General features: G+C 31.9%; 1 protein-coding gene across 3 annotated transcripts in view; it reads left to right on the plus strand.

Moving 5' to 3' along the window:
* Positions 1-7,912, plus strand: part of LOC111680501 (kinesin-like protein CG14535) — a 124,123-nt gene extending 116,211 nt beyond the window's left edge. For 2 of the 3 annotated variants that reach the window (XM_046947931.1, XM_046947940.1), the window contains 11 exons: positions 800-977; positions 1,324-1,533; positions 1,632-1,725; positions 1,893-2,096; positions 3,002-3,196; positions 3,328-3,548; positions 3,892-4,021; positions 4,178-5,822; positions 5,930-6,037; positions 6,165-6,350; positions 6,476-7,912. In XM_046947931.1, the coding sequence (XP_046803887.1) occupies positions 800-977; positions 1,324-1,533; positions 1,632-1,725; positions 1,893-2,096; positions 3,002-3,196; positions 3,328-3,548; positions 3,892-4,021; positions 4,178-5,822; positions 5,930-6,037; positions 6,165-6,350; positions 6,476-7,061 (3,757 nt within the window). In that variant the 3' untranslated portion in view covers positions 7,062-7,912. The remainder of the gene's footprint in view (positions 1-799; positions 978-1,323; positions 1,534-1,631; positions 1,726-1,892; positions 2,097-3,001; positions 3,197-3,327; positions 3,549-3,891; positions 4,022-4,177; positions 5,823-5,929; positions 6,038-6,164; positions 6,351-6,475) is intronic. The other variant, XM_046947935.1, reaches the window with a different exon arrangement.
* The last annotated feature ends 4,626 nt before the right edge of the window (positions 7,913-12,538 follow it).

Genomic DNA, 12,538 nt, shown 5'->3' on the forward strand with positions numbered 1-12,538 from the left:
GCTTTTATTGTGTTTTAGTTATTTTGCCAGGATTTTTTTATAGTGTATGTGTGTGTGAGTTTGGCTCATGTTGATGTCAAGTTGATATAGAAAATTTTGCTGTTTTGTCGTGTGAAATATAAGACAGCTGTCAGTTTGTATTCGTTTATTTTTTTGTTTGTGCTTTTTGTCTGTCATGGTTTTTAATATTAATAAAAGCTTCTGCGGTTTAGTTTTAACGAAGAATGTTAAAGTGAAATTCTACTAAATAGAAGCATTTTCAATTTTTTCGGTTGTATCAAAAATATGCCCTGTTAGTAGTATTAAATGTTAAAGTTATAATTTTCACAATGACGATATTAGGTACTATTTTTTAAAGGTACTTTTTGAACTAGTATGAAATGAAAACGAAAATTTTGATATTAAGAGACTTCAGATGTTAAAAATTTTTAAATTACAGTTCTGTGAGTTCTAGAGAACCCTTCAATAACTTCCATTTAATCAACATTGCAATAAAATCTAAACATTTAATACCAATAAAGTACATTAGTGTTAATATTCACTCCATAAAACCATAATAAATCTCTCGATATCTGACATTTTTAGAGCATAATTAACATTTTACAAAACCTCTCCTATCAACGAACAAACTTTCTTCATTTCCGTGTGATTTTTTTTAAACTCAAAACAAACATGAAAATGTAGTGTTTTGCCTAACAGTTTTCAAATCAATTAGATTTGTAACTCTTTAAATGAAAATTATGTTTAATAGTTGTTGTTAACCCGTTTTCTTCTCCTTGTCCTTTTTTTCATTTTACAGAGCGGCACAAAAACTTGCACAAAGTACATCAACAAAATCGTCAGCACGCACCAGCGATATGACAAATACTTCCGCACGCAATGGTGGTTTTTGTGGTGCCTTACAGAGGGCGCCACCGCCCATGCCGCCCGGTCTAGCGCGACGTTTAGCCAACAAGGAAAATTATGGCATTGGCAAGGTAAGTTTTTAAAATAATTATTTTTAAATGCCATATACATTTCATTTTTAGGGCTTAATGTTGACTGCATGTTTAGTAATTTAGAATCATGCAAATAGCATGTTTTACATATATAGAAAAACTAGACCATTAAGAATTAAAAAAATGAACTTAAATTGTTATAGTTGCAGGAAAGGTTAATGACTATGTTGCATTAAGGCTAGAGCCCTTACAACAAATATATAATAAGTTTTATATTTTTGCATTATAAAGTGCTTACATTTATCTTTTGACAGTTAGAAAATGTCATTAAAATCCTTTGGCTTCGTTAAAACGAAAATATACTTTTTAAATTTGTAACTTTTAGGTTAAAGTAATGTTAAGGGTAGCAGATACTCATACAGACTTAGAACAGCCACATTTCATGACAGTGGATAAGAAAAAGAGACAAGTGACTTTAACAGATCCAGCAGCTGCTTCCAATGTGGCGGCTTCTACTTCCCAGGAACGGGGACCTATGGTTGCTGCACCCAAAATGTTTGCCTTTGATAGTTTATTTACGGCAGAAGATCAACAGGTATGTTTAAAGTTCACTGGTTTCCTTACTAGCCATACATTTTATTGTTAATTTATTTATTTAATTTCCTTTTATTCTTTCTCTTCCTTGTATTGTAGTCTGATGTTTGTGCATCTGCCTTGTCTGAAGTAATCCCTGCCGTTTTAGAAGGTTCCGATGGCTGTCTGCTTACTATTGGTTATCCCAGTTCCGGTAAGTTGTCGTCTTTTGCTTCACTACCATTTGTATTCATTTCCTCTTCATAAGGAAATTGCAATAAATTCTTTTAGCTCGTATGTCCTTTACATTTCGTTCAGTCAAAAATACACATGCTTATCTTTAGCTGTTTCTTTTTTTAATTCATGTTATTTTCATTACAGGTCAGTCGAAGACAATGTTGGGCGGTGTTAATCCACCCACTGAATTAGGTGCCATTCCTTGTGCCATTTCTTGGTTGTATAAGGGCATTAACGAGCGTCGCCAAAAGAGTGGTGCACGTTTTTCAGTGCGTGTTAGTGCTTTGGGCGTGAGTGCCACAAAACCAGATTCAACGTCAAAAGATTTGTTAGCAGCTCATGCAACGGGTAAGTTAATTGTTCTGTCTAGATTTTTGAAGTGTAAATGGAAATAATGAAAAACGTGTGTCAGAGTTTTTGCTAGTTTTCTTGGAGACATGTAAAATGTTGTCCAGGGAATGCTTTGTTTGGATGATATTTTCTTATCAAATAGTAGTGCAACCGAAACACTCGGGGAATAAAGTTTGCAAAACATATTTTATCAAAAAATCAGGTGACAATTGAACGGTAGCAATGTTAATCTTAATAGCATTTATTAGGAAAATTAAACGTAAAGATTAACTAAAATACGAACTGTTAGAAATGCCAAATATTCACAACTTCATAAAATATATCATTCATAATATTTTCACGTCTTTAATGGTCATTTTGAGCAACATAACAAAGATACTTTAAACTTCTTTACACTAAATGCTAAAATACACTCTCATTAAAATAATTTAGAGATCATTTAGCTATAAGCTGCTATCAAATACTTTGCAACCAAAGACCCTCTAAGTTAACTGCATAGATTCACACACATTCACAACACTCCAGGATAATCCAGCCATAATGAGTATACATATATTTCCAACAACAAGTATAAGAATTCAAATATGTATTTAAATTAAAAATCACTCCCTTAGCGTACGTTTATTCCTACAGCAGCATAAACTTTTAAACATACATACTTCTGTCTATCGTACTTAAACTATATAATTTTAAATAAACCACCCTCGCAGGAAGATAAGGACGAATACGCACACTTTACCCCATACATTTTAGCGTTCTTTTCCATTTGCATTACGTCTCCAATAAGGAGAGTACGTTAATGTTTAATTTCACATTGTTAAAATACTATTTTCTACCTATTTTCTTTTCAACTTTTGGTTCCATTTGCATTCCTACAATGAAATAAAATGAAAAACAAATAGACTCTGATGACTCTCCGGGGGTTTATTTGCGTGACGATTTTCTGGGTGGCCCTACGGAATTGCGTGCCCCTACTGCTGAACGTGCTGCCTTGTTCCTAGATGCTGCTTTAGCTGGAAGACCACAAGGGGGTCTTGAGCCTGCCATGATATTTACCCTGCATGTCTATCAATACAGTTTATCACGCAAGGGAGGAGGTAAGTTTATCAGACTCTCTTAAGCACATATTTAAATGCCAGCACTAACGAGCAATTGAATGTGAATTTTAATCTTATCAAATTTTATAATATTTTCTTTAATGCTTTCTTTTATTTTCTCAAATATATAGTGGCTGGTGGCAGAAGTCGTTTGCATCTTATTGATTTAGGTGGCTGTGCCAATCGTAGTGGTGGTCTTCCATTATCCGGCATAGGTAACATTTTGTTGGCTATATTAAGTGGTCAACGTCATCCACCCAATAAAGACCATCCATTAACGCCACTACTGAAAGACTGTCTAGCACCGTTGACATGTCATGTCGCCATAATGGCTCATGTTATGCACACCCAGGTAAGTTCTTAGCAAAAGCACTTAGTTTACAGCATCCTGTAAGATTAAAATCAAGCAGAGACAGAGTGCAAGGAAGGGAGAATAAGATGTTTTGGGAGACAGTTAGTTATAGAGAATACGTGCTAATGAATTCTTAATCTATAATGTAAAATGTGTTGTCATTGCAATGTCATTGTCAATAGACAATGCATTCATAAATTGTCTCCATTGCATCTTCATCTTCATTCCTGCATGCAAAACGATGTTTGAACAAACCCAAATGACAGTTACTTATGACTAATGTTTTCAAATCTAATATTTCTAATGTATCGTTGTGTGTCTTCTTCTCTATTTTAAATTGCAGTCGCATACGGATGCTCTAACGACCATACAATTAGCCTCACGTATTCATCGCATGCGAAGGCGAAAGCATCGTTTTCCTATGGGTGGTGATAAATCAGGAATGGGTGGTTTGGCCAATGGCATGAATGCTGGTAAGTAGTATGTTTGCTGTTGTTGTTATTGTTCGAGATTAATTTCCAAATTAAAACGATAAATGCTTTTACCCATTCATTCTACAACAATGTATCTTTATAACTAAACATATCATTCCTTTTCTTTCCATTCCTTTTATTTTGTTTCTTATGAAGGTCATCAATCTACTGGTTCATCTGCAGGCTCAGGTGCTGACCCTTCTAGTTCAGAGCTGTCAGCAGACACAGTCATTTATATGGGACCTAGTGATGATGCCACGGATGGTGAACATCCCCCTGTCTATTTGCCTTCTTTGAGTTGCGGCGACCAACGTGGTGTAATGAGTAAAGCTTTAAAAGGCAGTGGTGTGGAAAAACAACAACCGAGCCCCTCCAAAATACCAGGTTCAGCTAAAAAGGTGGTGGCACAAAAGACACCTCAAAGTCCTGTAGTGGCTGCTGGTCGTACTGGTAGTTTAAAACGCACAACTCATGCTAACAGTCCTACAACTCAAGGTAATACGGCGAGTGCCACACAACCCATATGTGAACAACCTCAGTTTTATTCTCCGGTACATAGTGTGAAAACTTTACCAAATTCTGCCTCGTCGCCCAAGATAGTTGCTGGTGCTTTAAGACATCCTGGTATGACCATGATGTGTACTAAAGCCTCAAATGTTCCTTCGCCCAAAGGGTCTCCTCTAAGAAGACCGGGAGTAGGTGGTGCGGCCGCAGCCACTAATGAAGCTGGCGAATGTCCGGGTAGTCCTATGCGTAAAATTACCGAAGAACAATGGATCGATGGTCCGCGTGTATCCAGAGCTAAGGTGGCAGAAGCCAGACATCTTATGCGTGAAGTTAATCATATAAAACAGTGTGAAACGTGGATAGATGGTCCCAAGTCACAGTCCAGTCGTTCCCTTACAGCCGGCAATCTTCCTATAGCTGCTTCCCAAGTCCAAGGTTATGGTTTTATGGATTCCCATAAAAAGTCTATGATACGACAATGGGTGGAATATCAAACTTCTCAAGTCTTCCAAACGGCCTCGGCTGGTTCTTCACCTACACATACGCACAGAGAACAACAAGCTCAGCATTTGCGCAACATTACCTACCATATGTCACAACTCAAACAAAAGTCTCTCGATAATCCCGAAGATTTGTATGCCACTAGTACTAGACAACAACATCATAACACAGGAGATCAACATTCGTTGCGCAGCAGTCAACTGGAATTGGTTAATCCCATTGGCCCTGGTCTCATCAATAATATGGACACTACAAATTCTTCCGCTCCCGCAGAAATCCGAGAAGCCCATCATTATCGTCAAAACTCCGGCCATTCACAACCACCCTTAAGCTCACATTTAACGCATAACGAGACCTATATCAATGAAGAGACTGATTTACATTCAATACATTCGCACGCCAATAATTTGTATGGCTCTTTGGGTCATCATCATGCTCCGCACATACCCACTACATCAGCTTCGGACACCAATCTACCCACTGATCGACAAGGTGATTGTGATGAAGATCAAGATAGTGGCCCTTCGGAAGTTCCTCCTGCACTACCTTTAATTGAACCTTTAGGTTCAAGGGAAATTTCCCACGAGAGTTTGCATCGCATATTATCGCGACATGTTTCGCGGGAATCTCTTTATCAACAGCAACAGCATGAGATCAGACGTCAGGAAGAACAGTTGGTACATCGTCAACTTTCAAGACAATCTTCGCATCATTATTCGCAGCAAAGTATGCAGATGTCGGATTGCGGTATGCAAGTTACGGAAGAGGAAATCGCTCGGACAATGGGTGTGGGGTAAGTTTCTAAGAATTTTTGTAACTATTCTTTACCTTTGGGTTGTTCAAAAAGGAATAAAGTTTTTGTGTATGTTTGTGTCTTAATTTATCATTTGTTCTTTTTAGTGAACATCCTTTGGCTGCTTTGAGTCATGTGGAAAATATGTCCATTGTTTCGAGTTTCAATATGGCTGGTGATGCGTTTAGTGACTGTGCCATGGGTGAAAGAACGAGGTGAGTTTTGAATGTTATTCGATTTATCTTTTCGTAATTTACAAATCTAATTCGCCGCCTTCAAGAATTCTTATGTTTTTAATATTAACTATTATCTCTATTTTTCTTTGTTAATTCTGCTTTTCAGGAACCAATTTGATCAATTAGCGCGTCTACGTGAAATATTCACCTCACAGCTAGCCATGGCAGAAGTTACACCAGTTTTCCGCAGTGGTTGTGATGTGGGCAGTGTTTACAGTGAGCCAGCCTATCGTTTTAACACTGGACCAGGCAGTGTGTGCAGTGAACCACCTTATCGATCACCAAGTCCAAGGTAAGAACAATTTTTCATAACCTTAAATTTTATCAAACTTTAACCAATATTAAAACTAATAACATTTATATTTATTATATTTTTTATTTATTTTTAATTATTTTCTATACTACCCTGTCCTTTAGACAGCCCTCTCGAAGTCCCAGTCAAGGCAGTCTACCCAGCTTAAATGGTATTATGCAAATAGCGGGCATGGAACAATACGCCTCCCTACGTCATCCAGATGGCGCTTCTGATCCCAATTTACCAAAAGTGGAAAAACCTTTTGTTTTGGAACATGAAGATATTTGTGAGGTGGACGAAAAGTCAGCCTTACTCTCACCCTCTAAACGATCATCGTTGGAAAACGAAGAAGAACACGATGATGTTGTACTAACACAGCTAAACACCTCTCTACCCATAACCAATCAATCCCAATTACCTCTATTACCCCTAAATACCTCATCGGAAGCCTATGACAGTGGTCATGATTCCTCTACGCCTCGTACATCGAAACACTCGGGCATATCGAGAAGAGCGGAAAGTGGTTATCATAGTGTGGCCACAGCCAGAGATAGTGATGAGAGCAGCTTTACTTCCGGTCTATCTAAAGAGCATCACAATCGTATAACGGTGAAAAAGAAACGACAGGATAAAGGTTTGTGTACTTGGTTAATAAATCCATTTACATGTACCTATCCAGAGACTGAGGGAGAAATAAGCGATTTTTAAATTTGTGTTTAAAGTTAGAAAAACGAAAACCAAAACCCACCAGAACAAAGTAAACCAAGGAAACTTTTAAGCATTTAAATAAATTTATAAAAAATATAAACGAGAATTGAGAAATTCCCAAAAAGGCCAAATTTTTAAATTTTAAAGAATTTGAAGAAACATGACTGACATTTTTTTAGTTTATTTTTTGTATTAGATAAATATGATTAAAGAAAATATAAATAAAAAAGAAGAAGAAAAACTTGTTGTGCTTTAAATTTGCAAAGAAAATGAAATAAAAGCTTTTATATATTTAAAGCTTAAAGCTAATGCTCAAGCTTTAAAGCAGCTATTATAATTAATAAACCTTATTCCAAACAAACAAACAAACATTATAATGAAATTAGAAGATAAACAACAATTCAAATTATTTCTGTTCGATTTGAGTTGCCAAGCTTCTCCACTAAACAAAATAAAACCATATATGATTTTCTAAGTTTCTGATAAAAAACAGCCTTAAAACTTTAAAGCTCTTTGCTTGAAAAAGTGTTAAGTTCCCAAAAGAAAGGAATTAATAGCAAGAAGGACTTTAAATAATAATTTTGTTAATTTTTATAATTTAAATTTAATTTTAAAATTTTTTTTTGTTCATTGTTATTAAAATTTAGCTTAAAAACTGTTTAAAAGTATTGACAAACAAAAACAAACACAAACTATTAGTTTAAGTATAATACCAAGAGAAAAACTTAAAATACACATAAAATCATATTAAAAGAAATATATAAAATTTTGTTGCCAGTTTTGCCTATTTAAACTATGTTAAAGGTTTATTAAAAAGTATAATTAATTAGCAAAAAAAAAAAATCATTCAATAAACTATTAAATGGAAAGTAAAAAAAATTAATAAACTACAATATTAAAAGTAAATTTATTAAATAACAACAATATATTATAATAAATTAAATTTATTACAAAAACGAAACGAAAATAAATATTGTATGTATTTATACCAACAAAAATGGAAAAATATAATACAAATAAATTTATATTATTAAAAAAAAAATAATCACTTATTATTAAACAGAAATATTATATAATAATAAAATATTTGACATGAACTAAACTAAATTATTAATCAGCTAAACTAACTTTAATAAAAACTAAATTAATTAAATTTATGTTTTAGCAATTTGTTTTTTTTTTAATAATTTTTAATTTTTCCTGAGTTTTTGTTCTTGTAAGAAATTTTGTGAAATATTTTAAATTTATTTTAATAATAAATATATATTTTTAAATGTTTTTTATTTTTTTTAACCCTCAGTTTTATATAAATAATTGTAAATAAAACAAATAAAATTTATTGAATAAAATAAAAAAATATATTAAATAGTATGTACTATTATTATAAATAAATAATAAAATAAATGAAACAATTTTATATAAATTATAATAAAAACAACAAATTATATTAAAAAAAAAAAAACATAATCGAAAAGTGTTTGTTTTAAAATTTTGAGAACGAGTTTTGGTAAGTAAATTGTTTTGAAAAAATATTTTTTCTCTAAAAGATGTACTAAGTGAAATGTTTTTAATCCTACATCTTTTGAAATATTTAATCTTTTATTGAAATCTTTCTTTTTGAAAAAGTTTTCGAATAATTGGGATATTGTACATTTAAGGAAACCGCTTTAGTAAAACATTTTCATATTAATAACGATTTAACATGATTATTGGCATACATTTTCTAGGTAAAAGCCATGACATTGTTGCATTTATGCATTTTATGCTCTTGATAATTATTTAATGCCTTTTTTAATTACATCAATTAAACTCTTTCAGTATATTAATATAAATATTTCATATATGATATGAAATCTTTCCCCGATGAAATAAATATATGTTATTTACGTAACTAAAAAAAGGAAACAGCTTTTATTAGCTGTAGTAATTTTCAGTTTGGATTGAGGGAAAGATTTAGGTGACATATTAAATTTCACAACTCCGTTTAATATCTACTAAAATGTTTAATCTCTCTAAAATCTTATCGCCTTAAACCCTAATGGACATTAACAGTTTTTTAAATTAATACAATTAAACTTGCGTGTTGCAAAAACGCAAAAGAATAACATACACATAAGTAGCAAAGAAAACTAATTCAATACATAAATTTAAGTCATTCAAATCATTTCACACAGTGAGCCACTCACTAGTCAGTCATTCGTAGAATTCATTTACATTCGCATTAATTCAGTGGCACTTTAACAAACAGACATATGTCCAGACACACACACACAAAGAGCTCAAGTCACAACAAGTCGTAAACACGAGACTTTTTATATGAAGTCCAACAATCCAACAACAAATCCAACAAAAAAATGGTTCGTAAAGGAAATGTTTGTTATAAAAAAAATTACTTCAAAAACAAAAGAGAAGAAAGAATATTTGAGGCAAAATAAAATTTAATGCCTCATAACATGCAACAAAATTAAAGAAAGTGTTGTTTTTTAATAAATTTTGGAGAAATTTTCTTGAAAACATTACTTTAAATGCGACTTTTAAGATCTCAAATTTAATTATATAACTGATTTGTCAGGAATAAAAAGAAATACTGGTCAACTTATTAGTAAATAGGTTGGTTAATAGATTAGTTAATGGACTAGTTAATATTGTAGTATACAACAAGACTACTTAACAAAGCATTCTATAGTCTATAGTCTAGTCTATAGTCTAGTCTATAGTCTAGTCTATAGTCTATTCTATAGTCTAGTCTATAGTCTAGTCTATAGTCTAGTCTATAGTCTAGTCTATAGTCTAGTCTATAGTCTAGTCTATAGTCTAGTCTATAGTCTAGTCTATAGTCTAGTCTATAGTCTAGTCTATAGTCTAGTCTATAGTCTATAGTCTAGTCTATAGTCTAGTCTATAGTCTAGTCTATAGTCTAGTCAAGTCTATAATCTAGGCTATAGTTTAGGCTTGGTGATCTAGATCTAGATGCATTTAAAAACAAAGCGGCTTTTTATTATTTATTTTTGAATTCAGAAACTATTGTCAGATCCGTGCATTTCGGCTTTAATTGCATTTCTAAATAATGTCACATGTCATCGATACTTCTCATCAGTTGTCGCCAGATATGTCAGATCTATAACAATCTCATCAAGACAAGTCTATTCCCTCTAAAATATTAATTACTGAGCGTCTTTTAAATATTGAAATTACTTTATAAAACCTACACACATTATGATTAATTTTCACAATTTTATATTCATTTAGCAACTACAATATATTTCTGAAATTATTTTCAACATATTCGAAAAAAATTAATATTCCTCACCTCACTTATGGAAACTTTCTGAACAATTAATCGTAAAACAATTAAAATAATATCAACGCCAAAAAACAAATATTTACTTACACATGATTTCGTACCTGAAATGTATAATAAATTAGCAAACGATTCAAATAAAATTTATATTTATTTTGCCATAATAATTAAAATTTCTATACCTCAAACTTTAACTGTCATTTATTCCAGACGCTAAACTAAGGCAATTTAAACATTAAAACAACCTTTTTTTGCTGGTAGTATTCTGATTAATAATGTTGGCTATGGAATGACATTTTTGCAAATAAAATATAAATTATATGAGTATTGTTTTAAATTACCTACAACAACTAACAAACAAAAGTAAATAAACATTTCAATTGGAATTAATAAATATTTGTCCAGAAAAAACGATAACTCTAAAGCAGTATAGAGGCAAAACAAACGAACACTTTGTGCATTCATAATCTGTGGCAATGAATTTGAAATTTTGTTTCAGATTTACAAAACCACCAGCCAAAAATAGTTGCAATCATTAAATGAATTTAAATACACTTTATTTTGGCTATTCAGATGGGTTGTTAATGGAGGGAGGAGGAAGAGTGTAGGAAAGAAGACTCTGAATTTATGAACATGTAGGAGGATGTATAGTCTATGTATTGGCGTACTGGTGCCGTGTGCTACCACACTGAATTATTGCCACTGTCAAATCTGCAAATTAACACTTGAGGCTGAATTAAAGGAGGGAGCACACTAAATGGATGTCTGAAGGTCTCTGTTTGTTGCATCGATAAATGCACGTAAATGCAGTTCAACATATTGATTATAATTTTTAAATGTTGATATTGCATTTATAATTATACAGCTAGTGGTGAAAAACGAGACTTGAAAACTTTTATATTTTTATATGTATCTCAACAAATTGAAGTATTAGAAGCAAAAATAACTGATCTTCTGCAGAGCCTTATAACGCCATTGATTATTATATTTGTATTGTATCGATAATTTCTTTCAAAGATATGTATACTACTTTTTATAAAGGCATATTTTAGAGTTTTTCAGGTATTAACGAAAATTGACTTATAAAAATACTTTTTTTTTATAAAATTAATAAATAATTAACAGTCACTGACTGTTTGCACATTACGGATCAGGTACATTTTACTCTCCTCTGTCTGACTGTCGTTCGTTTCTTGCACAATGAAAAGGGCATTGAAATATTTAGCAGTAATAAACAGTAATAATTTGCATATTTTTGGCATTTATACACACATAATACTCACCAAATCTAGGAAAACGTTTTATAATGTATTTAAATGGCCAAACATAATTTATATTGAAATTTAAAATACGTGAAGTGTGAGGCTAAGTTTTTTGCCTGTATAAAACAGACGACAAAATAAGCCGCTCGGCCGAAACGAGCAAAACAAAAAATAACTGTTAAAAACACCACTGCCAATATGAATATGAACAAAATGCAATAAATAAAGTATTATTGGAGGGATTTAAAGGACAATAATTTTAAGGCGAAACTACAGTAAAGGGCACTAAAATACAGTTTTATAAACTGACGGAAGCAAAGGCAAACGCTTATTAACGATTTTATAAATCGAGCTTATTTTTCCATTTAAACGCAAATTTACAAAGTTATTAACGATTTTATATTTTTTTCAGATTTTTGTATGAAAAATCGATTTTTGGTCAAAAATATTAGTGATCACAAATCGAGCTTATTTTTCCATTTAAACGCTTAATTACGAAGTTATTAACAATTTTATATTTTTCAGATTTTTGTATGAAAAATCGATTTTGGGCCAAAAATATTGGTGATCACAAATCGAGCTTATTTTTCCATTTAAACTCTTAATTAAGAAGTTAATAAAGATTTTATATTATTTCAGATTTTTGTATGAAAATCGATTTTTGGTCAGATATATGAGTGATTACAAATCGAGCTTATTTTTTCATTTAAACGCAAATTTACAAAGTTATTAACGATTTTATATTTTTTCAGATTTTTATATGAAAAATCGAGTTTTGGTCAAGATCACAAATCGAGCTTATTTTTCCATTTAAACGTTTAATTACGAAGTTATTAACGATTTTATATTATTTCAGATTTTTGTATGAAAAATCGATTTTTGGTCAAAAATATTAGTGATCACAAATCGAGCTT

Source organism: Lucilia cuprina, chromosome 2 (assembly GCF_022045245.1).
Source record: "Lucilia cuprina isolate Lc7/37 chromosome 2, ASM2204524v1, whole genome shotgun sequence".
Classification (NCBI taxonomy): Eukaryota; Metazoa; Arthropoda; class Insecta; order Diptera; family Calliphoridae; genus Lucilia; species Lucilia cuprina.